At 43.6% G+C, this 27,047-nt stretch overlaps 2 protein-coding genes across 2 annotated transcripts in view; both read right to left on the reverse strand.

Moving 5' to 3' along the window:
• Positions 1 to 7,988: 7,988 nt before the first annotated feature.
• Positions 7,989 to 8,506, reverse strand: LOC137305386 (profilin-3-like). Its single transcript, XM_067974220.1, has one exon. It carries the CDS (start codon positions 8,400 to 8,402, stop codon positions 7,989 to 7,991), a length of 414 nt encoding a protein of 137 aa, XP_067830321.1. The 5' UTR covers positions 8,403 to 8,506.
• Positions 8,507 to 11,429: 2,923 nt separating this feature from the next.
• srebf2 (sterol regulatory element binding transcription factor 2) overlaps positions 11,430 to 27,047 on the reverse strand; it is a 67,083-nt gene continuing 51,465 nt past the window's right edge. The window contains exons 16-19 of the mRNA XM_067974679.1: positions 26,833 to 27,001; positions 22,935 to 23,120; positions 17,342 to 17,453; positions 11,430 to 13,494 (exon numbers count right to left, since the gene is read on the reverse strand). Coding sequence (XP_067830780.1) covers positions 13,274 to 13,494; positions 17,342 to 17,453; positions 22,935 to 23,120; positions 26,833 to 27,001 — 688 coding nt within the window. The 3' untranslated portion in view covers positions 11,430 to 13,273. The remainder of the gene's footprint in view (positions 13,495 to 17,341; positions 17,454 to 22,934; positions 23,121 to 26,832; positions 27,002 to 27,047) is intronic.

Here is a 27,047-nt window from a genome sequence, read left to right on the forward strand (position 1 = left end):
CTGCCTTTTGAGTATATGTCTGGAGGGCCTCTTGCCCCCCGCTGCGGATATAGGATGTCCCTCCTTCTGTCCACCTCTTGCACCCAGTGCATCAGCAGAGAACCTTGATGCGTTCATTCTCGCAGGCCTGGTACCAACTCAGATCGGCAGATTAGTGAGGTCTGACATGCAGATTGGAGGATGTGGGATTTAGTAGTGCGCAACCTTTATTCAATGTTTTAACATAACTCATCAGTGTGTAAACATAAGGATGGGATCTGCATCTGTGTTTTACATGTGCGATGTCTGATCTCTGTTCAGACTCCATGCAGACATTATTTTCAGCAAATAAACAATACAAACTACAAACTACCTTTAAGAGATTTCAAAGCAACATCCTCCCTTTAAGAGATGGAGCTCCCTCTGGTGGTGGAAAGTGTGAATTGCATTGATTCCACCTACAAAGCCTGAAAGGAAGGCTGATTGCAGGTAAGTGCTCCCTTGGGTCCAAACTTGGATCTTGCCTGCCCAGGGTCTGGCGCGCTACCATTGCCCAGAACGGACCCTTATCCAATTTTTCCCCTGACGTTTGTGGCAGGGATCGAAGACAATGGCTTCGGTCTTCCCAATATTTAGTTGGAGGAAATTTCTGCTTATCCAGTACTGGATGTCAAACAAGCAGCGTGACAAATGAGAGACAGTGGAGGGGTGGAGGGAGGTGGTGGTGAGGTAGAGCTGGGTACTATCAGCGTACATGTGGAACCGGATGTTGTGTTTTTGGATGATGTCACTGAGGGGCAGCATAAAGATGAGAAATAGAATTGCGAAATCCCCCTATATTTTGCCCTCAAACTATGCCTCAGCCCCAAATTCAGAACAGTAACCCTTTCCCCTCCTTGACATGTTTTTATTTCCTGCATTAGCACCCATCCCATGGTCCTTCTGGGTGAGAGAGCCAAATTGCGGACAATTTTAAGCTGTTGTCTTATTCCCACAAAAACTAACTAGAAACGGCCCACTCTCATTTCACATAGGACCGTTAAAACTGGTAGAGAGGAGACATTTTGGGGGGTGTCATTGTCTCAGAATGTCTTTCACTTGCCCAGATAGCTAGGCAAATCAGTAACGTGTCCAGGGATCAGACAGAGCTCCCTCTTCACTTTATTTTGGCTTGCTGCTTTTATCACATGCTCTTATGTCGTCTTTCTTGACTTCACAAAGTGGTAACATTTTGGGCAGAATTAAGGAACAGCGAAGGATGCAAGACACTGGTGTGAGTTGTCTACAGACCTCCTGACAGTAGTGCTCTAGTATAAATACATAAATACAGAGATCAGAGAAGCATGTAGTAAAAGTAAAGAGGTTATAATGAGAGATTTTAATTTTCACATAGACTGGGAGAAACTGAACAGCTCAAGTCATAGAGGCAGTGAATTTCTCAAGAAATTCAGGACAGTTTTCTGGAACAATATGTTTCAGAACCAACAAGGGAACAGGCCATACCAGATCGTACATTCCAGGAGGTGGCCATCCTGCAACCACAGAGAGTTCAGGAGGACAGTAAGTGGGTGGCCATCCGGCAGGGTAGGAAGAAGAGGCAGGCAGTGCAGGAATCCTCCGGGAGTGTGGCGCTCACAAACTGGTTTTCAGTGTTGAATATGTGTGAGGGTGATGACAGCTCGGGGAAGTGCAGTCTAGAGCACATCCACGGTACCATAGGGCAAATGACTGCACAGGACCAGCCTCATAATACCGTGGCTACAAGAGCAGGTCAGAGGCTGGGTATTTTGTGGTGAGTGACTCACCTCCTGACTCCCCAAAGCCTTTCCACCATCTACAAGGCACAAGTCAGGAGTGTGATGGAATACTCTCCACTTGCCTGGATGAGTGCAGCTCCAACAACACTCAAGAAGCTTGACACCATCCAGGACAAAGCAGCCCACTTGATTGGCACCCCATCCACCACCCTAAACATTCACTCCCTTCACCACCGGCGCACAGTGGCTGCAGTGTGTACCATCCACAGGATGCACTGCAGCAACTCGCCAAGGCTTCTTTGACAGCACCTCCCAAACCCGCGACCTCTCCCACCTAGAAGGACAAGGGCAGCAGGCACATGGGAACACCACCACCTGCATGTTCCCCTCCAAGTCACACACCATCCCGCATTGGAAATATATCGCCGTTCCTTCATCGTCACTGGGTCAAAATCCTGGAACTCCCTACCTAACAGCACTGTGGGAGAACCTTCACCACACGGACTGCAGTGGTTCAAGAAGGCGGCTCACCACCACCTTCTCAAGGGCAATTAGGGATGGGCAATAAACGCCAGCCTCGCCAGCGACGCCCACATCCCATGAACGAATAAAAAAAAATGGAGCAAGTTTCATTGGGGGAGCATTTGGGGAACAGTGATCATAACATCATTAAGTTTAGAGTCGTTATGGAAAAGGAAAAATCAAAGGTGCAAATACTCAAGGGTTAATTTCCGTGAGTTGAAATGGGATCTGGCCCAGGTGGGTTGGAATCAAAGATTGGCAGGTTAAACAGTAAATGAGCAATGGGAGGCTTTCAAAGAGGAGATGGTTTGAGTACTTAATAGACACATTCCAATGAGAGGGAAAAGAATTGCACCAAAAGCTAGAGCTCCCTGGATGACTAAAGAAATAGAGGTTAAAATAAAACAGAAAAAGGAGGCTCATGATTAATGTCAGGTTCATAAAACAGTAGAGAATCAGGCTGGATACAGAGAGTGCAGAGGAGAATTGAAGAAGGAAGTAAGAGGAGCAAAGAGAACATATGAGAAAAGATTAGTGGGTAACATAAAAGGGAACACTAAAGTTTTTATAGACATTTAAAGGATAAAATGATAGTCAAAGGAAAGTTGGGGCCGATTAAGGACCAAAAAGGAGATCGTCTAGTTGAGGCAGAGGGCGTGGCTGAGGTACTAAATGAATACTTTGTATCGGTCTTCACTAGAGAAGAGGATTCTGCCATTGCAGCAGTAAAGGAGGAGGTAGTAGTGAAATTGGAGAGGATAAAAATAGATAAAGAGGCGGGACTTAAAAGGTTGGCAGCACTCAAGGTAGAAAAGACACCCGGACCAGATGGGATGCATCCCACGTTACTGAGGGAAGTAAGGGTGGAAATAGCAGAGGCTCTGGCCACAATCTTCCAATTCTCCTTGGAGATGGGAGTGCTACCAGAGGAGCAGAGGGCTGCAAATGTTACATCCCTGTTCAAAGATGGGGAGAGGGATAAAACAGGTAACTACAGGCCAGTCAGCCTAACGTCGGTGATGGGAAAACTTCTAGAGACAATAATCCGAGCCAAAATTAATTGTCACTTGGAAGAACATGGGTTAATAAATGACAGCCAACGTGGATTTGTGAAAGGCAAATCATATCTGACAAACTTGATTGAGTTCTTCGATAAAATAACGGAGAGGGTTGATGAAGTTAGTTCAGTTGATGTTGTGTATATGGACTTTCAAAAGGCGTTTGATAAAGTGCCACATAATAGACTTATTAGCAAAATTGAAGCCCATGGAATTAAAGGGGCAGTGGCAGCGTGGATATGAAATTGGCTAAGGGACAGAGCGTAGTAGTGAACGGTTGTTTTTCAGTCTGTAGAGAAGTATAAAGTGGTGTCCCCAGGGATTGGTATTAGGACCACTGCTCTCTTTGGTATATATTAATGACCTGGACTTGGGTATAGGGGACATAATTTCAAAGTTTGCGGATGACACAAAGCTTGGAAATATAGTAAACGGTGAGTAGGATAGTAGCAGACTTCAGGAGGACAGAGACAGACTGGCGAAACGGGCAGACGCACGGCAGATGGAATTTAATGCAGAGAAGTGTGAAGTGATGCATTTTGGTCGGAAAAATGAGGAGAGGCAATAGAAACTAAATGGTGAAATTTTAAAGGGGGTGCAGGAACAGGGAGACCTGGGGGTTCATATACATAAATCTTTGAAGGTGGCAGGACGAGTTGATAAGGCTGTTAAAGAAAACGTACAGAACCTTTGGGTTTATTAATAGAGGCATAGTGTATAAAACCAAAGAAGTTATGGTAAATCTTTTATAAATCACTGGTTAGACCTCACCTAGAATATTGTGTCCAATTCTGGGCACCAAATTTTAGGAAGGATGTCAAGGCCTTGGAGAGGGTGCAGAGGAGCTTTATTAGACTGGTACCAGGGATGAGGGAATTCAATTATGTGGAGAGACTGGGAACTCATGTGGGTGTCTGGTGATTAATGCTGTGATAAAAGGGTAAAGGGTAAGAATTAATTCTGTTGCACACCACATCATTCATCACACAGATGATAATAAGTTTCAGATCACAGGGGAGGTGGGTCAGCTTATGGAAGCTTCCTCTTGCATTGATCAGAGAACTGGGAGAGAGCCAGAATTGTAACAGGTCCCATGTAATTCTGATAGTGAGAGCAGTATTGATGAGTATTATCTGCCTTTTAAATGCTTCATTTCATCTTTTCTGTTTTCTGTATACTATTTTTTAAATTCTCTGAGAATATTTAAACATATATCTCCATGATAATGTTTCTTTCAAATGAAATGGTTGAGCTGTTTAATTATAAATATGTTAATTATTCAGACAATCTGCTTTATCTGCTAAATATGTGAATTTTAAAATAGTTTGCAGTGTAGGTGATGTATATGATAAAACAATTTAAGCAGTTTAATAGCTGAAAATTAGATGTCACGAAAGCAAAAGATTTTATTTACGTAGATTTTATGATGTCTTAAACCATTGCTTACAGTTAAGAATCAGTAGTAACTTTCAAAAGGGAATTGGATAAATATTTGAAGGGGAAACATTTGCATGGCTATGGGGAAAGAGCAGGGGAGCAGGACTAATTGGATAGTTCTTTCAGAGAGCCGGCGCAGGCCCGATGGACCGAATGGCCTCCTTCTGCGTTGTATCCTTCTACGATTCTATAACTACAAAGGGTTTAGTACTCGGGACTGACGGTTGTATTTATGAAGAAATTGCCCTCTCAGATTAAATGGGGGAGTATAATCCATGCTAGGGGAGATTATACATGGTCCATGGAAGGAGCAGGTTGGTTGGGCCAAATGGGTATTTTGTACAGTGTTTTCTTACGTTCTAGGTCATCCTTATGGATCTTCTAATATCTGGTCACAGTATTACAAAGGGAAAGGCTTGGAAGAAGATCACCTATTCCCCCCTCCTTGACTAGAGATGGTGCGTGACATGGGGTGGGTAAAATACCTTGAAGTGAGGCCTGCGTATAGTTGTGTTGTCTACACTCAGCAAAGGATTGATGGCCCCTTTGTCATCTTCACAAATCCACATCTGCAAGTTTGGAATGTCAGCTTGGCTCATTGGAAGCAGTCTTGCCTCTGAGTCAGAAGATAGTGGCTTCAACTAGAACTCCAGGACTTGAGCACCCAATCTGCAGCAACAACTTGTATTTATATAGCGCCTTTAACATAGTAAAACGTCCCAAGGCACTTCACAGGAGCGATTATCAAACAAAATTTGACACCGAGCCACATAAGGAAACATTGGGACAGGTGACCAAAAGCTTGGTCAAAGAGGTGGGTTTTAAGGAGCGTCTTCAAGGAAAGAGAGGTAGAGAGGTGCAGAGGTTTAGGGAGGGAATTCCAGAGCTTAAGGCCAGGCAGCTGAAGGCACGGTCGCCAATGGTGGAGTGATTAAAATTGGGGATGCGCAAGAGGCCAGAATTGGAGGAATGCAGAGATCTGAGAGGGTTATAGGGCTGGAGGAGGTTATAGAGATAGGGAGGGACGAGGCCATGGAGGGATTTGAAAACAAGGATAAGAAATTTAAGATTGAGGTGTTGCCGGACTGGGAGCCAACGTGTGTCAGCGAGCACAGGGGTGATGGGTGAACGGGATTTGGTACGAGTTAGGATATGGACAGTGGACTTTTGGATGAGCTCAAGTTTACAGAGGGTGCAAGGTGGGAGGCCGGCCAGGAGAGCATTGAAATAGTCGAATCTGGAGGTAACAAAGGTATGGATGAGGGTTTCAACAGCAGATGAGATGACCCAATCTAAGCTGACCCTTCAGTGCAGTAGCAAGGGGATTGTCGGAGGTGCCTTCCTTCGGATGAAACTGGTGCCTGTTCAGGTGGACAAAAAACATCCCTTAGCACTTTTTTGAAGAAGAGGACAGGAGTTTGCTGCGTGTCCTGACCATAGAATCATAGGAAGGTTAAAGCACAGAAGGAGGCCATTCGGCCCATCGAGTCTGCGCCGTCTCTATGCAAGAGAACTCCAGCTAGTCCCACTCCCACGCTCTATCCCCGTGACCCTGCAAATTTTTTCCTTTCAAGTACTTATCCAGTTCCCTTTCGAAGGCCATGATTGAATCTACCTCCACCACCCCCTCGGCATTCCAGATCCTAACCACTCGCGGAGTAAAAAAGTTTTTCCTCATGTCACCTTTGGTTCTTTTGCCAATCACCTTAAATCTATGTCCTCTGGTCCTTGACCCTTCCGCCAATGGGAACAGTTTCTCTCTATCTACTGTCTAGATCCTTCATATTTTTGAATCCCTCCATCAAATCTCCTCACCCCTGTCTCTGTTCCAAGGAGAACAACCCCAGCTTCTCCAGTCTATCCTCGTAACTGAAGCTCCTCATCCCTGGAATCATTCTAGTAAATGTCTTTTGCACCCTCTCTAAGGCCTTCACATCTTCACAAGTGGGGTGCCCAGAACAACAATATTCCAGTTGTGGCCAAACCAGTGTTTTATAAAGGTTCATCATGACCTCCGTACTTTTGTACTCTATTTATAAAGCCCAGGATCCCATATGCTTTTTTAACCGTTTTCTCAACCTGCCCTGCCACCTTCAACGATTTGTGCACACATACCCACAGATCTCTCTGTTCCTGTACCCCTTTTAGAGTTGTGCCCTCTAGTTTATATTGCCTATCCTCGCTCTTTCTACCGAAATGTATCACTTCGTATTTTTCTACGTTAAATTTCATCTGCCATGTGTCTGCCCATGCCACCAGCCTGTCTATTTCCTTCTGAAGTCTATCACTATCCTCCTCACTGTTCACTACCCTTCCCAGTTTTGTGTCATCTGCATATTTTGAAAATGTGCCCTGTACACCCAAGTCCAAGTCATTAAAATATATCAAGAAAAGCAGTGGTCCCCGCACTGACCCCTGGAGAACACTACTGTACACCTCCCTCCAGTCCGAAAAATAACCGTTCACCCCTACTCTCTGTTTCCTGTCACTTAGCCAATTCTATATCCATGTTGCTACTGCCCCCTTTATTCCATGGGCCGCAATCTTGATGATAAGCCTACCATACGGCACTTTATCAAAAGCCTTTTGAAAGTCCATATACACCACATCAACTGCATTGCCCTCATCTACCCTCTTTGTTACCTCATCAAAAAAACTCTGTCAGTTTAGTTAAACATGATTGGCCTTTAACAAATCCGTGCTGGCTTGCCCTAATCAATCCACACTCGTCCAAGTGACTGTTAATTCTGTCCCGGATTATTGTTTCTGAAAGTTTCTCCACCACTGAGGTTAAACTGACCAACATTCATCCCTCAACCAACACCATCAATACAGACTAACTAGTCATTCATCACATTGGCATTTGTGGGACATTGCTGTGTGCAAATTAGCTGCAGCATTTGCTTACATAACAATAGTAACCACACTTCAACAAAAAAAAATCATTTGGCTATGAAGTGCTTTTTAATGTCCTGAGGTTGTGAAACGCGTAATATAAACTTTCTCCTTTCTAGGGAAGGAGAGCTCCTGGTAAAGTACCCGTTTCCTATTAGTGAGTCTATGTAAAGTGTGTTCCATTTACCAACTCTCAACATTAGAACAACTTTTGCAACTAAAGTAGTTTAATTCCTGAAAATCAGAATCTAAGAAAGTAAAAGTTTGTATTCAAGTAGACTTTATTATCAGTTTAGAAATTCCTATGCTCAAAGAATCCTGTCAAGCAGCACTTTCTCTTTTAGATGCCCTTCTGTTTTAGATAGCTGTCCATCTCATGGACCTTCTTGTTGAGTACCCCGCCGTGGACTCCCTTTTTGCCCATCACAAACACCATGGTCTTGATGGTTTTGCCGATGCAGATGCTCTTGCCTTGACCTCCCTTCATCCTCACGTCCATCACTCCGTCATTGTTCACCATGAGGTTGTCCCTGATGACGGAGCATTTCTTTCCCCCGATGGTGATGCCAGTTTGTAAGAAAGCCTTGCGATCCTGCCCTATTAACATGCTGACCTCCTGTGGGGAGATGGCAGCCAACACACCACCAGGCTTGGAAGCCCAGACGGACTTGTTGTCAGCATGGCCCACAATGGCAGCATCTTCCACATTCTTATCCTTCAGTATACTGTTGATATAATTCTTCCAATCTGACATCCTCTCCTTGATCTAAGATTGGTTTCAAATACAACTCTCCTTGACGATGTCTCACCATGAACAGCAGCTCATTAATGTGAAAGGACTCAACAGGCAACAGCTTTGTAAAGTGACACATTATTATGACATCAAAATAGCAATCTTTATGATATCATAAACTTGACATCATCTCTTTATAGATGTCAGACTGTTTCACCAATGCTAGTTATTGCGGCAAATAGGATATTTGGTACATTTTATATAATACAAGTTTTCAAGACTAGCAAAGAAATAAAATATGTCCTGATTGGATCATTTTTCCTATGTTTATAAAACTAATTATTAATATATTATGCATCAGTTAAAAATTAAAATTATTGGTGAAATTACAGAATTGAACTTTTTCTTTACTAATTTACTGAATTTTCTTATGATGTTGGTGCACTGGCACCTTTCAAATGGTGAACTTTGACAATATGCTGTTTTGAGTCTGATCTTGCCCTCACCCAAGATCCACACGGAACCGTACAAACCCAGAGACTTTAGCACAAAATCTGACACTTCAGTGCAGTACTGAGGGAGTAACTACACTGTTGGAGGTGCCATCTTTCGGATGAGACATTAAACCAAGACCCCGTCTGCCCTCTCAGTAAAAGATCCAACGGCACTATTTCGAAGAGCTGAGGAGTTCGCCCCAGTGTCCTGGCCAATATTTATCCTCGACCAACATCACTAAAACAGATGATCTGGGTCATTATCCCATTGTTGTTTGTGGGACCTTACTGTGGGCAAATTGACTGCCGAGTTTCCTATATTATAACAGTGACTGCACTTCAAAACTACTTTATTGGCTGTAAACCACTTTGGGACGTCCTGAGGTCTTGAAAGGCACGATATAAATACAAGTCTTTCTTTTTTTTCCCCTCCCCACCTAATCTATGGGCACTGATAGTCACCCTTACCACTGCCTCAACTGAAACGAGCTAACAACACAGACTGGGCATTAAACCAAGGCACCTTCCCAGTCTGAGATAAAAAAAGAAATTGCTGGACATACACAATGAGTCAGTCAGCTTTTAGAAAGACAAAAGACAGGTTAATGTTTCTGGTGTTCTACCCTTCTCCAGAACTGAAAATTGAAAGGTTAAGCCAGATCGCATCTGCAGTTTTTTCCATTTTTATCTTCTTGGTCCACATTGAGCTATCTGGGGGTGCTCAACTTAAATCTTAAAATGACAATGTTAACAGAAACTTGCTATATTGTAAAGTAAACTTCCTACGACCATTTTGTAGAGGAGAAATTAACACCAGAGCATTAGTAGAAGGGTTAGGAGTTATGTGGAGAGACTAGAGAAACTGAGGTTGTTCTTCTTAGAGCAGAGAAGGTTAAGGGGAGATTTAATAGAGGTGTTCAAAATCATGACAGGTTTTGATACAGTAAATAAGGAGAAACTGCTTCCAGTGGCAGGAGGGTCAGTAACCAGAGGACACAGATTTAAGGTAATTGGCAAAAGAGCCAGAGGCGACGAGGAGAAATTTCTTTGCGCAGCGAGTTGTTATGATCTGGAATGCACTGCCTGAAGAGGGTGGTGGAAGCAGATTCAATAGTAACTTTCAATAGGGAATTGGATAAATACTTAAAACAGGAAAAATTTTCAGGGCTATGGGGAAAGAGCAGGGGAGTAGGACTAATTGGACAGCTCTTTCAAAGAGCCAGCACAGACATGATGGGCTGAATGGCCATCCTTCTGTGCTGTATGATTCTATGATGATGAAAAAGTGCCAAAAGAATATGTTTTTAGAAGGCTTTGAAAGACAGAGATGTAGGACTTACAGACGGGGTGCCAGAATGTTGGGATGAGATGGCTGAAAACTTTACCACCGGGAGCCAATGTAGGTCAGCGAGCACTGGGGTGATGGGAGAACGGGACTTGGTGCGAGTTAGGATACGGGCAGCAGAGTTTTTGATAAGCTCAAGTTTTTGGAGGGTGGAAGATGGGAGGCCAGCCAGGAGAGCATTGGAATAGTCAAGTCTAGAGGTAACAAAGGCACGGATGAGGGTTTCAGCAGCAGATGAGCTGAGGTGGGGCAGAGACGGGCAATGTTATGGAGGTGTCATGGTGATGGAGCGGATATGGGGTCGGATGCTCATCTCAGGATCAAATAAGACCACAAGGTTGTGAATAGTCTGGTTCAGCCTCAGACAATGGGCAGGTAGATGGATGGAGTCGGTGGCTAGGGAATGGAGTTTGTGGCAGGGACCGAAGATAATGGTTTCAGTCTTCCCAACATTTAGTTGGAAGAAATCTTTGCTCATCCAGTACAGTAAATAAGAACAAACTTGCATTTCACGTCCTGAGGATGTCCCATTGTTTCACAGCCAATCAATTATTTTGAACTGTAATCACTGTTCTAATTTAGGGAAATACGGCTGTCATGTTACACTGCAAGATCCACTAACAGCAATGAGTTAAATGACCAGATGTTTTTTTTGTGGTGTTGGTTGAGGGATCAATCTTTGCCAGGATACCGGGCAAACTCCCCTGCTGTTCTTTGAATAATGCCATGGGATCTTTTACGTCCACCTGAACAGACTAAAAGGGCCTTGGTTTAACATCTCATCCAAAAGATGGCACCTCTGAAAGTGCAGAACTCTGTACTGTACTGAAGTTTCAGCCTGGATTATGTGCTCAAGTCTCTGGAGTGGGACTTGGAACCCACAACCTTCTGACTGAGAGGTGAGAGTGCTGCCACTGAGCCATTTACTTCAGTGCAGTGAATTTATTTTCAATGCCCCTTCCAACATTCCTCCTTGTACCAAAAACAGACAAGCTGGTCACACGCATCTTGCAGTGTACAAATTGGCTGCCTAGGTGACCCACATAACAAGTGAGTGCACTTAAAAAAAAAATGCTATATAAATATGTTGGAAATGAATCATTTGGATGGGGGTGGGGGGGGAAGACACAATGGGAGTATACAGGGAAAATAAAACAAAAAGATACATATTATGTCGCTATCACTAAATAAGCAATTCCAAGTAGCCCATTCGACACTGAAGTATTTTATTCTGTTTCAAAAAATGCCTCAAAATCTTTCTACACATTCATGATATTTATTCTTTAAATAAAATACCAACCATAATTAGAAAAAAATGTTTTCACATGCCCAACTCAGAAAATAAACTACAAAGTACGTGCACTTACTAAATATTTACAGTAACAATGTAGCAGAGGGAAATCATCTAACTGAGCAGCCCGCCCCTTATGTACAGCCTTATTGCATTGTTCCTTGTACAGAGAAACCACAGTCATGTCTTGTGTACACGTCTGTTTTAATATGATTACTGGGTAAGGTGGGTCTCGTACTGCTAGTTTCCATTTTACTAAATTAGGTGTGGGAGTAAATAATGTTTTCACAGTGGATTTGTGTTTGTAACCTTTTGCTGCTGGTATGGGTAACACTCCCACAAGTCACCTCTAGGACATTCAACCATTCATTATTATGGCACTTATTTTTGGTTTTCCTCATAAATCATTTATTTTTAAAAGCTGTAATGAACCCCAATGATCTAAAACACCTTTTATTCTTCTGTCCTGTGCTTTAAAACATTAAAATCACCAATTGTGGCTCCGTCACTATTCAAATACATTAGCCTGTCCATACAATTAGTGCCAAATGGACTTGTGCCCATGAGTTACAAGCATTGAACATTTGTTTGGTATTGCTGGGCAAGGACTGTTTCTATAAAGTCCAATCAATCCTACTTACACTATAGCAAATGTATCTGCCTAAAGTTACCTTTTAAACTGAAGCTTTCTGTGACTTGCAGACAGTTTTTGGAATAGGGCAAAGTGGAGGCATCCATTTGAGACCTCTGCATCTACTGGTGTGCGTTAGCGCCTGGGAATTACAATGCAGGACTTAAAAAGCAGAAAGTGGGTCATCTTATTTCCATAAAGATTGGTACTGTACATCTTTAGGATGGCTACATCCTAGTAGAGTGCCTGCTCAAGCATGCGAGCTGATTGAGCAAGGACCAACACTGATCCTGAGAACGTGTAACTGTGAAAAGAAAATAATCCCCTTAAAACACAGCAGCAACACACACCCTTCAATTTTTTCACCCAAAGGGTAACAAAATTGTGGAATAAGTTACCAGGAAAGACCACCGAAGGGGACAGTACAAGTGGGTTCAAAGGTCAATCTGACGCAGTTCTGGACAAAGTATTGAGATATATGGTGAGAATGCAGTTAGATGGAGCTGATCTATAAAAGGGACAGGCTTGTTTGGCTTTTACGGGCAATCTGATTTTTTAAAAAATTCTTGTGCCTTTACGCATATATGAAATCTAAAAAAATGGCTCTGTCCCAAACTCATACATGATAAATTACATTCCCAAGACTTAAGAAGTATGAGTCTGTAATAATTTAATAAATTACTTAAAATATTGAGCAAATGGGAATTTTGATACAAGCCGACTGTACCCTCAGATTGAGAACCGCAGCCTCCAGAGAATGGAGTTGTGAGCAACAAATAAGGCAACAATATGCTAATGGCCCTCTTGAGTGGTGTAGCAGTATCAGACAGAACAGTGGGGACATTTGGGGGGAATGAAAACGATACTGGATCATTGGGAAGTGAAATGCTCGATTATCATCATCATTAGCAATCCGTGAAAGGCAACCTTCACACTCAAAACTGCAATCTTATTTGTAAGTTTGTGAAAATATCTTTTCAGTGAATTTGTCAAATTGCAGTTTTCAGCAGGAAATTGTTTAGCCTCCGATACACCTGCTGGTGCCATCACTCGTTGCTTAGGACATGGTGGTATGATCCGATCAGAGAGTACACGACATTTGCTGTAGGCTGCAGTCTGGCTTCGCGTTTATCAGCTTGCTGCGATTGTGGTGCCGCTGCCCAGTTTCATGATCACCTGCTGGCAATCGTTGACAGACCGCTTGTCTCCGAGTTTCTCCAGTGTGCGTGCAGCCTCGGCCAGCATGACTGCTCTCTGACCCGGGGAAGAAAGAAACGAGAGGGGAAGGTGGCGGCATGCCAGGAGTATGGCTGTCGCTCTCTCTCTCTGGCCTGGAAGAGCGTCCAATTCACCTGTTATTAAAAAAAAGTACAAAATATTTTTGCGAATATTTTTGTAGAGGTAGAGGCAGAAACCGTCATCACATTTAAAAAGTACCTGGATATGCACTTGAAGTGCCATAACCTACAAGGCTGCGGGCCAAGTACTGGAAAGTGGGATTAGGCTGGGTGGCTCATTTTCGGCCGGCTTGGACACGATGGGCCAAATGGCCTCCTGTGCCGTAAATTTTCTATGATTTCTATGAACTCTGTTCTCACTTAATGCAGTAGAGGTTCAATTATTGGAATTCCAATCATGTACAGATTGTGGTAAACTTGTTGTGCTTCATGTGGTATTCCAAATATACATTTTTTAAAAATCTCTTTTTAACTGACCATGGAATTTTGCTCTGCGAATATCAGCAAGATGCTAAACCATTCTGCAATTCTATTGTTTGCTATGGTAACAGAGCTGTTTATCTGCTTAAAATAAATGAGTTAACACCTTCGTTACAACAGAAAACAAATGATTTGCATATGAGTGTTTTAGTATACGTATGCTAAAATTTGTCATCATAATACTTGAATAGGAGATAATTGCAGCTCTTTCAAACAGCCAGCACAGGCATGATGGGCCGAATGGCCTCCTTCTATGCTGTAAGATTCTATGATTTGACGGCCACTGTTTTTGGCAGGATTTTGATTGAAAGTTGGTTCTAATTTTGATATTCTTTCTCCAGCTTAAACTCCACCCTCAACCTGCAGTCTTCAGAACTTTTTGCTGGACAATAGTTGAACAGTTTTAGAACAATTAGAATTCCCACGCAGCTGAATGGAGGCCAGAAGCTGCCAAAGTCGGTTCACGGAGGGCGTAACCAGCACTCGTCACCCGACACACGCCTCCTTGCAAAATGTGAAGCAGTGTGGGATAAAGTTGTGTGTTAATTGTATATAAATGAATTACATCAATTGATGAATGATTAAGCTCAGGTTAAGTGAGTGGGCACAATTGTGGTAGATGGAGTTCAATGTGGGAAAGTATGAGGTCACCCACTTTGGACCTAATAAAGATAGATCAGAGTATTTTCTAAATGGTGAGAAGCTAGGAACTGTGGAGGAGCTGAGGGATTTAAGGGTGCAAGTACAGAAATCACTAAAAGCTAGTGGACAGGTATAACAAATAATTTAAGACGCTAATGGTATGTTGGCTTTTATCACATGGGGGCTGGAATGCAAAGGGATGGAAGTTATGTTACAGTTATATAAAGCTCTAGTTAGATCCCATGTAAAGTACTGTGTTCAGTTCTGGATACCGCAACTCAGGAAGGATATATTGGTATTGGAGGGGGTGCAGCGCAGATTCACCAGAATGATACCAAGGCTAAAAGAGTTAAATTATGAGGACAGGTTGCACAGATTAGGCTTGTATTCCCTTGAGAATAGAAGGTCTAATTGAGGTATTTAAGATGCACCAGCTCTACAACCCTGGGAAATCCCTGTGCTCCTCCAATTTTGGCCTCTTGCGCATCCCCCACTTTGATTTCTCCACCGTGCCTTCAGCTGCCTACAGCCTAAGCTCTGGAATTCCCTCCCTAAACCTTTCTACCTCTCTCCTGCTTTAAGATGCTCCTTAGAATCATAGAAAATTTACAGCACAGGAGGAGGCCAGTTGGCCCATCGCGTCCGCGCCGGCCGAAAATGAGCCACCCAGCCTAATCCCACTTTCCAGCACTTGGTCCGTAGCCTTGTAGGTTACGGCACTTCAAGTGCACATCCAGGTACTTTTAAAATGAGTTGAGGGTTTCTGCCTCTACCACCTTTTCAGGCAGTGAGTTCCAGACCCCCACCACCCTCTGGGTGAAAATTTTTTTTCCTCAGCTTCCCTCTCATCCTTCTACCAATTACTTTAAATCTGTGGTTATTGACCTCTCTGCTAAGGGAAATAGGTCCTTCCTATTCACTCTATCTAGGCCCCTCATAATTTTGTACATTTCAATTAAATCACCCCTCAGCCTTCTCTGTTTCAAAGAGAACAACCCCAGCCCATCCAATCTTTTCTCATAGCTAAAATTCTCCAGTCCTGGCAACATCCTCGTAAATCTCCTCTGCACCCTCTCTAGTGCAATCACATCCTTCCTGTAATGTGGTGACCAGAACTGTACACAGTACTCAAGCTGTAGCCTAACCAGTGTTTTATACAGTTCCAACATAACCTCCCTGCTCTTATATTCTATGCCTCGGCTAATAAAGGAAAGTAGCCCGTATGCCTTCTTAACCACCTAATCTATCTGGTCCTGCTACCTTCAAGGATCTGTGGACATGCACTCCAAGGTCCCTCACTTCCTCTACACCTTTCAGTATCCTCCCATTTATTGTGTACTCCCTTGTCCTGTTTACACTCCCCAAATGCATTACCTCACACGTCTCCAGATTGAATTCCATTTGCCACTTTTCTGCCCACCTGACCAGTCCATTGATATCTTCCTGCAGTCTACAGCTTTCCTCCTCACTATCAATCACACGGCCAATTTTTGTGTCATCTGCAAATTTCTTAATCAGGCCCCCTACATTTAAGTCCAAATCATTAATATTTATCACAAAAAACAAGGGGCCTAGTACTGAGCCCTGCGGAACCCCACTGGAAACAGCCTTTCAGTCACAAAAAACACCCGTCGACCATTACCCTTCGCTTTGCCACTGAACCAATTTTGGATCCAACTTGCCACTTTCCCTTGAGTCCCATGGGCTTGTACTTTTTTGACCAGTCGGCCATGTGGAACCTTGTCAAAAGCCTTGCTAAAATCCATGTACACTACATCAAATGCACTACCCTCATCGACCCTTCTTGTTACCTCCTCAAAAAATTCAATCAAGCTAGTCAGACAAGACCTTCCCGTAATAAATCCATGTTGACTGTCCTTGATTACTCCGTGCCTTTCTAAGTGACTGTTTATCCTGTCCTTCAGAATTGATTCCAATAATTTGCCCAACACCGAGGTTAGACTGACTGGCCTGTAATTACTCGGTCTAACCCTCGCTCCCTTTTTAAATAATGGTACAATGTTAGCAGTCCTCCAATTTTCCGGCACCATGCCTTTATCCAGTGAGGACTGGAAAATGATGGTCAGAGCCCCCACTATTTCCTACCTTGCTACAAATACTGAGCTGGTGTATTGTGTCCAATTCTGGGCACCATACTTTAGGAAGGATGTCAAGGCCTTGGATAGGGTGCAGAGGAGATTTACTGGAATGGTACTGGGGATGCGGGACTTCAGTTACGTGGAGAGACTAGAGAAGCAGGGATTGTTCTCCTTAGAGCAGAGAAGGTTAAGGGGAGATTTAATAGAGGTGTTCAAAATTATGAAGAGGTTTTGATAAAGTAACTAAGGAGAAACTGTTTCCACTGGCAGGAGGGTCAGTAGCCAGAAGACACAGATTTAAGGTAATTGGCAAAAGAGCCAGAGGGGAGATGAGGAGAATTGTTTTTACGCAGTGAGTTTTACGATCTGGAATGTTCTGTGTGAAAGGGTGGTGGAAGCAGATTCAATAGTAATTTTCAAAAGGGAATTGGATAAATACTTGAAGGGGAAAAAATTGCAAGCGTATGGGGAAAGAGCAGGGGAGTGGGACTAAATGGATAGCTCTTTCAAAGAGTCAGCACAGGCACAATGAGCTGAATGGCCTCCTCCTGTGCTGTATGATTCTATGAATACAGAAAGATACTAGCCTATTTGCACAATGTAACAAATTTTAAAACAGTTGAAAAGCAAGAGGATATTTCTATCTGCAACAATACTATTGCTTGTCGGGATGACCTACTGGATTGTACACAAGAACCTCCAGTAGTGGAAGCTGGCCTACTGGTATAAAATGTGTTCACCTTGTTGGATGGGGTGTGAAGTGCGTCTCCTTAGACTGTGCTCCAGAAGCTGGTGGGTTCGAGTTGGGCTTGCACCCGCCATCAACCGCACTGTTGCTTCATGCAAAAACATCTAAAAAAAACACGGTAGAAGAAACGTTAAGCACAACGGCAAAACTATTAAACAGACAACAATTGTATAAACTGATACAAACAGAATGTTACATTGACACCAAGTCCAGTTCTCCCATCACCCCCGCACTCGCTGACCTACATTGGCTCCCGGTCCGGCAACGCCTCGATTTTAAAATTCTCTTCCTTGATTTCAAATCCCTCCCTGGCCTTGCCCCTCCCTACCTCTGTAACCTCCTCCAGCCCTACAACCCTCCGAGATCTCTGCGCTCCTCCAATTCTGGCCTCTTGCGCATCCCCAATTTTCATCGCCACACCATTGGCTGCCGTGCCTTCAGCTACCTAGGACCTAAGCTCTGGAATTCCCTCTCTAAACCTCTCTGCCTCTCTCTCCTCCTTTAAATCGCTCCTTAATACCTACCTCTTTACCAAGCTTTTAGTCACCTGTCCTAATATTTCCTTATGTGGCTTGGTGTCAAATTTTGTTTGATAACACTCCTGCGAACTGCCTTGCGATGTTTTACTACATTAAAGGCGCTATATAAATGCAAGTTATGTTTATGTTGAAAAACCATAGAAGTTTACAGCACCAGATGCAGCAATAAGGGTACGGTCGCATTGTGATTATGTTACCTGACTAGTAATCTGGAGTCGTGAGTTCAAATCCTGCCATGGCAGCTGGGGAATTTAAATTCAATTAATTAAATAAAAATCTGGAACAGCTTTTAATAAATTTTTTTTTAAAAGCTAGCATCAGTAATGGTGGCCATGAACTACCGGATTGTCCTAAAAACCCATCTGGTTCACTAATGTCCTTTAGGGAAGGAAACCTGCCGTCCTTATCCGGTCTGGCCTATATGTGACTCCAGACCCACAGCAATGTGGTTGATTCTTAATCGGCCTCTGAAATGGCCTAGCAAGCCACTCAGTTGTACAATCTCGCTACAGAAAGTCACAAGAATAAAACAGATGGAGCTCCCGGCATCGGACCCCTAGTCACCAGTCACGACAAAGGCCCAGTTGACCCTACAAAGTCCTCCTCAATAACATCTGGGGACGTGTGCCAAAATTGGGAGAGCTCTCCCACAGACTAGTCAAGCAACAGCCTGACATAGCCATACTCACAGACTCTTCCATCACCATCCCTGGGTATGTCCTGTCCCACCGGCAACAGACCACCAGAGGTGGTGGTACAGTGATATACAGTCAGGAGGGAGTGGCCCTGGGAGTCCTCAACATTGACTCCGGACCCCATGAAATCTCATGGCATCAGGTCAAACATGGGCAAGGAAACCTCCTGCTGATTACCACCTACCGCCCTCTCTCAGCTGATGAATCAGTCCTCCTCCATGTTGAGCACCACTTGGAGGAAGCACTGAGGGTAGCAAGGGCACAAAATGTACTCTGGGTGGGGAACTTCAATGTCCATCACCAAGAGTGGCTCGGTAGCACCACTACTGACCGAGCCCTGAAGGACACAGCTGCCAGACTGGGCCTGCAGCAGGTGGTGAGTCAACCAACAAGAGGGAAAAACCTACTTGTCCTCACCAATCTACCTGTCGCAGATGCATCTGTCCATGACAGTACTGGTAGGAGTGACTACTGCACAGTCCTTGTGGAGACGAAGTCCCGTCTTCACACTAAGGACACCATCCAACATGTTGTGTGGCACTACCACCCTGCTAAATGGAAGAGATTCAGAACAGATCTAGCAGCTCAAAACTGGGCATCCATGAGGTGCTGTGGGCCATCATCAGCAGCAGAATTGTATTCCAGCACAATCTGTAACTTCATGGCCCAGCATATTCCTCACTCTACCATTACCAACTAACGAGGGGATCAACCCTGGTTCAATGAGGAGTGTAGAAGAGCATGCCAGGAGCAGCTCCAGGCATATCTAAAAATGAGGTGCCAACCTGATGAAGCTACAACCAGGACTACATGCATGCTAAACAGCGGAAGCAACATGCAACATGCTATAGACAGAGCTAAGCGATTCCACAACCAACGGATCAGATCAAAGCTCTGCAGTCCTGCCACATACAGTCGTGAATGGTGGTGGACAATTAAACAACTAACGGGAGGAGGAGGCTCAGTGAACATCCCCATCCTCAATGATGGCGGAGTCCAGCACGTGAGTGCAAAAGGCAAAGCTGAAGCGTTTGCAACCATCTTCAGCCAGAACTGCCGAGTGGATGATCCATCTCGGCCTCCTCCCGATATCCCCACCATCACAGAAACCAGTTTACAGCCAATTCGATTCACTCCACGTGATATCAAGAAACGGCTGAGTGCACTGGATACAGCAAAGGCTATGGGCCCCAAAAACATCCTGGCTGTAGTGCTGAAGACTTGTGCTCCAGAACTAGCCGCTAGCCAAGCTGTTTCAGCACAGCTACAACACTGGCATCTATTTGATAATTTGGAAAATTGCCCAGGTATGTCCTGTCCACAAAAAGCAGGGGAAATCCAATCCGGCCAATTACCGTCCCATCAATCTACTCCCAATCATCAGCAAAGTGATGGAAGCTGTCGTCGACAGCTGTAAGTGCTATCAAGCGGCATTTACTCACCAATAACCTGCTTACCAATGCTCAGTTTGGGTTCCGCCAGGACCACTCGGCTTCAGACCTCAGCTTTGGTCCAAACATGGACAAAAGAGCTGAATTCCAGAGGTGAGGTGAGAGTGACTGCCCTTGACATCAAAGCAGCATTTGACCGAGTGTGGCACCAAAGAGCCCCAGTAAAATTGAAGTCAATGGGAATCAAGGGGCAAACTCTTCAGGGGCTGGAGTCATACCTAGCATAAAGGAAGATGGTAGTGGTTGTTGGAGGCCAATCGTCTCAGCCCCGGGACATTGCTGCAGGAGTTCCTCAGAGCATGTCCGAGGCCCAACCATCTTCAGCTGCTTCATCAATGACCTTCCTTCCATCATAAGGTCAGAAATGGGGATGTTCGCTGATGACTGCAGTGTTCAGTTCAATTCGCAACCCCTCAAATAATGAGCAGTCCGTGCCCGCATGCAGCAAGACCTGGACAACATCCAGGCTTGAGCTGATAAGTGGCAAGTAACATTCGCGCCAGACAAGTGCCAGGCAATGACCATCTCCAACAAGAGAGAGTCTAACCACCTCCCCTTGACATTCAATGGCATTACCATTGCCGAATCCCCCACCATCAACATCCTGGGGGTCACCATTGACCAGAAACTTAACAGGACCAGTCTCATAAATACTGTGGCTACAAGAGCAGGTCAAAGGCTGGGTATTCTGTGGTGAGTGACTCACCTCCTGACTCCCCAGAGCCTTTCCACCATCTACAAGGCACAAGTCGGGAGTGTGATGGAATACTCTCCACTTGCCTGGATGTGCGCAGCTCCAACAACACTCAAGAAGCTCGACACCATCCAGGACAAAGCATCCCGCTTGATTGCCACCCCATCCACCACCCTAAACATTCACTCCCTTCACCACAGGCGCATTGCGGCTGCAGTGTGAACCATCCACAGGATGCAATGCAGCAACTCACCAAGGCTTCTTCGACGGCACCTCCCAAACCCGCGACCTCTACCACCTAGAAGGACAAGGGCAGCAGGTACATGGGAACAACACCACCTGCATGTTCCCCTCCAGGTCACACACCAACCTGACTTGGAAATATATCGCTGTTCCTTCATCGTCGCTGGGTCAAAATCCTGGAACTCCCTACCTAACAGCACTGTGGGAGAACCTTCACCACACGGACTGCAGAGGTTCAAGGCGGCTCACCATCACCTTCTCAAGGGCAATTAGGGGTGGGCAATACATGCTGGCCTTGCCAGCGACATCCACATAACATGAATGAATAAAAAAAAAGTTATTTTCTATTCTAGTTCTTTGCTATAACAATCCAAAGCTAATTCCAGTTCCTTGCTCTCTCCCCATAGCCCTGTATCTTTCTCAGTTTCAAATATTTATCCAATTTTCCCTTAAAGGTGCAATGGTCTCTGCCTCAAACACTTGCTTTTCATGCTCCAACAACCCTCTGAGTAAATAAATTCATCCTCACCCTTCATCACTGATTCCCCAACCAGGAGAAATAGTCTTTCCCTACCAAAACCCTTAATAATTTTAAAAACCTCAATGAAGTAGTGTCTTAGCCTCCTCTGCTCCAATGGAAATAGTCCAACTATTTCAAGTCTCTCCACCTCATTATACATGAAGCAAGGGAAGGGAATACATTAAAGCAGCTACAGGTTCTTTTGAGGGCGAGACTCCCTCCTTTTAAAGTACTTTTTCACCACATCCTTTTTTTTTTAAGTCTCCCAACACGATGTGTCTTTCTCAGCTGAGATGGTGATGCTGCCTTTAGGACCGTGATAAAGCCACTTCAAAACTGGGTGCTGGGAGATGTATGTGAGGCACCAGTGATGAGTCTGATTTTTCCTCATTAATGGAACCATGTGGACTCTTCTCACCACCTCCACCACTGCTCATCTTGATGAGGGAGGTCAGTGCTAATGAATAAAATGCTTTTCATTTTTTTTTTACAGCTAATAGGAGTACAGAAGAGCACCTCTACTGCACTAATATAACATTTACTTTTTCCACGCTAGACATCTTTATGTTCTGAGTTGGACTGCTAATTATCTGCTGAACTAGGGATAGTTTTGTGAAGTGGAGTCATGCTAAGGAATTAGGCTGATACTACCCAAACTCAACTTGTGAGTATTACAGCTGATTTAAAACCATGTCCTAAAGGTAAACCCTGTTAAACATAATTCTAATAATTTCAATATCCTTTTGTTTTATCTGATCTATTTCTGCTCATTTACATTTTTTTGATTAAATGGAAAGTGTCGATGAAGGTCTGCTGGAGGCAAACGAAGATTGGTGTATATACTCATTAATTTGTGTTTCAGCAATGCTGTCAATGAAACAACTCAACATCAGTACAAATTTATTGGCATTTAGTTTGCAGCTGGTATACATTAAATATAATTCTTGGTTCAGTTGGTAAAAGTCTCTGACTGGAGTCAGGAGGTTATGGTTTCAAGTCCCACTCCTGGACTTGACTACACTATTGACACCGTTAGGGAGGCAGTGCCATTTTTTGGATGAGAGCTGCCTGTTCTGGTGCTTTGATAGATTCTAAAGATTACGTGGCACTATTTGAAAAGCATAAGGTAGTTCTTCCAATAGCCAACATTCCTCCTTTGTCTAAATAACAATCATTGCACTTTCATTATATGTGAAGTGCTTCGAGACATTTTTGAGACACCATAAAATGTTCTGTAAGTGCAATTTTTTTCTTAAAAACACACAATGTATTGGAATAAACTGGCTCTATGAATAAAGTATAAAATTAGAAGCGGTAATGTTTCATTGGAAGGAAAATTCTGGGCAGCACGCTCACGATCTTCCAATATGGTGCATGTAACTTGGAGAATTACCCCCAATGTGTATTGATTGTAAGGATCTGCGCAAGGTCCTGTTTGCTTACCTTACGATGTGCAGGTTTAAATGTCTGGCCAAGCTTCCGGAGACTGCTCAGGTCTCGTTGGAATCCTTTTAGTTCTAGACTTGAAGCTTGGTAGGTCTCAGCCACAGCCTGGCTGGAGGTCGCCTGTTTCTGCCACAAGGTTGTGCGAATTGAAAGCAAAATGTCGCAGACCAACAACTGCATAGCCTGCCAAGTATGAAGAAACAAAAATGTTATCTCCAGACAGAACAGCAGTGAGAGTTAGGTTCTTTCCCCCCATTCTTGTAAAATAGTTTATTTCATTGTCAGCATTTGTTCTACATTTTGCACCAAACATTTAGCTTTAAAAAAATTGAAATGAAGTGGACTAGACTTAAAAAAAACTTTCACAACGGATTAATGTATCTATATGTTTACTTGATTGCTCAAAATAAATCACATTTTAATTTCTGTTTAGGGGGATAAAAATGAGAAATTACCTTTACATTGAAAAGCTGAAATTTGTCCTTTTCCTCACTTCCTCATTTGTTTTACAGAATCTTTGCATAAATTGCAGTTTCATAGAAGTTACAACATGGAAACAGGCCCTTCGGCCCAACATGTCCATGTCGCCCAGTTTATACCACTAAGCTAGTCCCAATTGCCTGCACTTGGACAATATCCCTCGATACCCATCTTACCCATGTAACTGTCCAAATGCTTTTTAAAAGACAAAATTGTACCCGCCTCTACTACTGCCTCTGGCAGCTCGTTCCAGACACTCACCACCCTTTGAGTGAAAAAATTGCCCCTCTGGACCCTTTTGTATCTCTCCCCTCTCACCTTAAATCTATGCCCCCTCGTTATAGACTCCCCTACCTTTGGGAAAAGATTTTGACTATCTACCTTATCTATGCCCCTCATTATTTTATAGACTTCTATAAGATCACTCCTTAACCTCCTACTCTCCAGGGAAAAAAGTCCCAGTCTGTCTAGCCTCTCCCTATAAGTCAAACCATCAAGTCCCGGTAGCATCCTAGTAAATCTTTTCTGCACTCTTTCTAGTTTAATAATATCCTTTCTATAATAGGGTGACCAGTTTATAATTATAAATGCTAGATATTTTAATTCACACTATACTTACCTACAAAAAAAAGGACATTTGAGTTTAATAGGGAGCGACTTATTTAAAGCCATGTAATTATGTCCACCCCGAAGTACTTCACAGCTAATAAATACTTTTGAAATGTGATCACTGTCGTTTTGCAAAGGTGGCAGCCAAAGCTCAGCAAGGTACAATAAACAGCAATGACCAGTTAAACTGTTTTAATGATGTTGGTGGAGGGATGAATGCTGACTGGGACAACTTGCTGCTCTTCAAAAAAAAAGTGCCATGGAATCGTTTATGTCCACCGAAGGAGACAGGTGGGGCCTCAGCTTAATGTTTCCTGATGGCACTTCTGGCAATGCAACACTCCCTCAATACCGCAGTGAAATACCAACCTAGATTATGTGCTCATGTCCTGGAGTGGGACTTGAACCCACGACCTTCTGACTCAGAGGCCAACTGAGCCAGGCTGAATTTAGCTCATCCCTATATTTGTTTTAAGAATTTAATGAATTCTTGGTAATAAAAATCAGCATAAGTTTTAAAAGTTAAAATGGTACTAGATGTGGATCAGTGAAAAATGGCTTACAAAATATTTTACCAGACAGCCTGGTTAACTGGTTAGTCAGTAGCCGTTAACAAGAGTTAACGAGAAAAACCATCAATTTCAATAACATTCATTGAAATTACGATTAAGAGTGGGGGCTTGGGACTGTGGGCAGTGTTGGATCATGGATGTTTTATGCTGCACGAGTGGGATGCAAGCCTAACGTTCAAGCAGAAATGAAAGGGAGAGGAGGAAAATGGCATGGGCTTTTCTTCTGGGGAAGGCATCACAATAGATTACAAGCCTGACCACCATCTTTGCCACAGCTGGCAACTGTGTCCAGGGAGACCAGGAAATTGAAGAAGATGATGGTAGTTTGGAGTTGTTAAGACAGCCAGGGAAGCAGAACCCAGCTTTTAAAAGGGAAATGGATAAATATTTGATAAAGAGAAAAGATAAAGAGGCGCGAGGAAAGTCGGGGGGAATGGAACTTAGTGGATAGCTCTTTTAGAGAACTTCCTTCTGTGCTCTAAAATCCAGTGATTCTAATAAAATAAGGTGCAATATTCAGAAGACTTAGGTTATAATGACTGATTTAGGCATTTGACATTTGATCATTAGAACCAACTGATTGCATTCAAGCTATTCCACTTCCTCTGATCCCAAGTATTTCAATAATGCCATCCAGTCAGCAAACATGTTGTTGGGTGCAACAGCACCGACTACATGTGCTCCATTCACCGGCATTCTTGTTTAAAATTGAGTTCTAACTGCTTTGAACTGCTTTGAGCAGAGCACAGGTTGTTGAAGGTACAGTAACCAATTGGTGTTATATTCAACAACATTCACTGATGACATACACTTTAAACATTTAGAACACTAATTCTGAACAGGAGTGTGGTTAAAGTGCTGATGAGCAGAGATCCTGTTGAATGTACAATAGGCAGCTTTCAACAACCTGCTTTCGTCACTAATTGAAAAGCACCTTTTTCTGAATCTTCTCCATGATCAGATGGCGAAGAAGCAGAGCATCAACAACGTGTATTTATACAGCATCTTTAACTTAGTAAAACATCCCAAGGCGCTTCACAGGAACATTATCAAACAAACTATGACACCGGGGCACATAAGGAGATATTAGGACAGGTGACCAAAAGCTTGGTCAAAGAAGTAAGTTTTAAGGATCGACTTAAAGGAGGAAAGAGAGGCAGAGAGGTTTAGGGAGAGAATTCCAGAGTTTAGAGCCTAGGCAGCTGAAGGCACGGCCGCCAATGATGGAACGATGAAACGATGAAAATGGGGGATGCGCAAGAGGCCAGAATTGGAGGAGCGCAGAGATCTTGGAGGGTTGTAGGGCTGGAGGAGATTATAGAGATAGGGAGGGGAGAGGCCATGGAGGAATTTGAAGACAAGGATGAGAATTTTAAAAGCGAGGCATTACCGGACCGGGAGCCAATGTAGGTCAGCGAGCACAGGGGTGATGGGTGAACAGGACTTGATGCGAGTTAGTTTACAGGCAGCAGAGTTTTGGATGAGCTCAAGTTTCCGGAGGGTGCAAGGTGGGAGGCCGGCCAGGAGAGCATTGGAATAGTCTAGTTGGTGTTGTTATGACAGATCCCAAGTGCTAAAAAAAACCTCAGGTCATAATGACTACTTAAATTTGCTTGGATCGTAGAAATAAACCAGAACTGTTATAAGTTTCAATTCTCTCTTGATAATTTCAAATTTTATCCATGTAGTGCAGATTTAATTGCTGACCGTTGCCCCATTCAAAGACACATAGGTGAGAGAGGGCGATGGTAAAGCTTTACAGCATTCACTTTAAATTAGTGATCTCCAAATTTCCATGGCAAGGCAAGACTTTTACAAACATATTAGGGGCCTGGAGAGTACAACAAAAAAAATGCCCAGAAGGGCTGTGCAAAAAATCTTGCACGTTGGCCTTTTATTGAAGGGACGTCACCAGCCATGAATTGAAGACCTCGATTACTGTAAAATATGGTCATTTCTCGATGCCCAGGGTGCACCTCTGTATTGCACTGCAGACACATTGCACAACATCGCTGGCACGTGCAATGCAACTACAATGCACCACAGAGGCCACCATCTCTCTTCTTTCTGAAAGACCTGAGCACACTTCCACCCTGGACCTGCATTTACCCCCAAAAGCAGTGGAATTTCTATTGCTGCAAAAGTCGATTTGCAGGGTGTGACAATGCAAACCTGCTGCTTAGGCACAAAATCCATATCTCAAAGTGAGATGAAATCAGTGAACGATACCATACCTTATGGAGGTTTGTATCCTGGTGAGAGCTGGAGACAGTCAAGCTGTTCCACAGATATCCACCGGCCCTCTCACAATGCAGAAATATTGACTGATGAGCATCTCGTTTCCCCAACAGGGTTGCTTGCATAGCCTTATAGACGTGAAGAATTGCCTTTGGCAGTGGGCTTCTATAAATAGGGATGTAGGGTACAATGAAAAAGCAAATAGTGGAAA

Source organism: Heptranchias perlo, chromosome 40, assembly GCF_035084215.1.
Source record: "Heptranchias perlo isolate sHepPer1 chromosome 40, sHepPer1.hap1, whole genome shotgun sequence".
In the NCBI taxonomy this organism is placed as follows: domain Eukaryota; kingdom Metazoa; phylum Chordata; class Chondrichthyes; order Hexanchiformes; family Hexanchidae; genus Heptranchias; species Heptranchias perlo.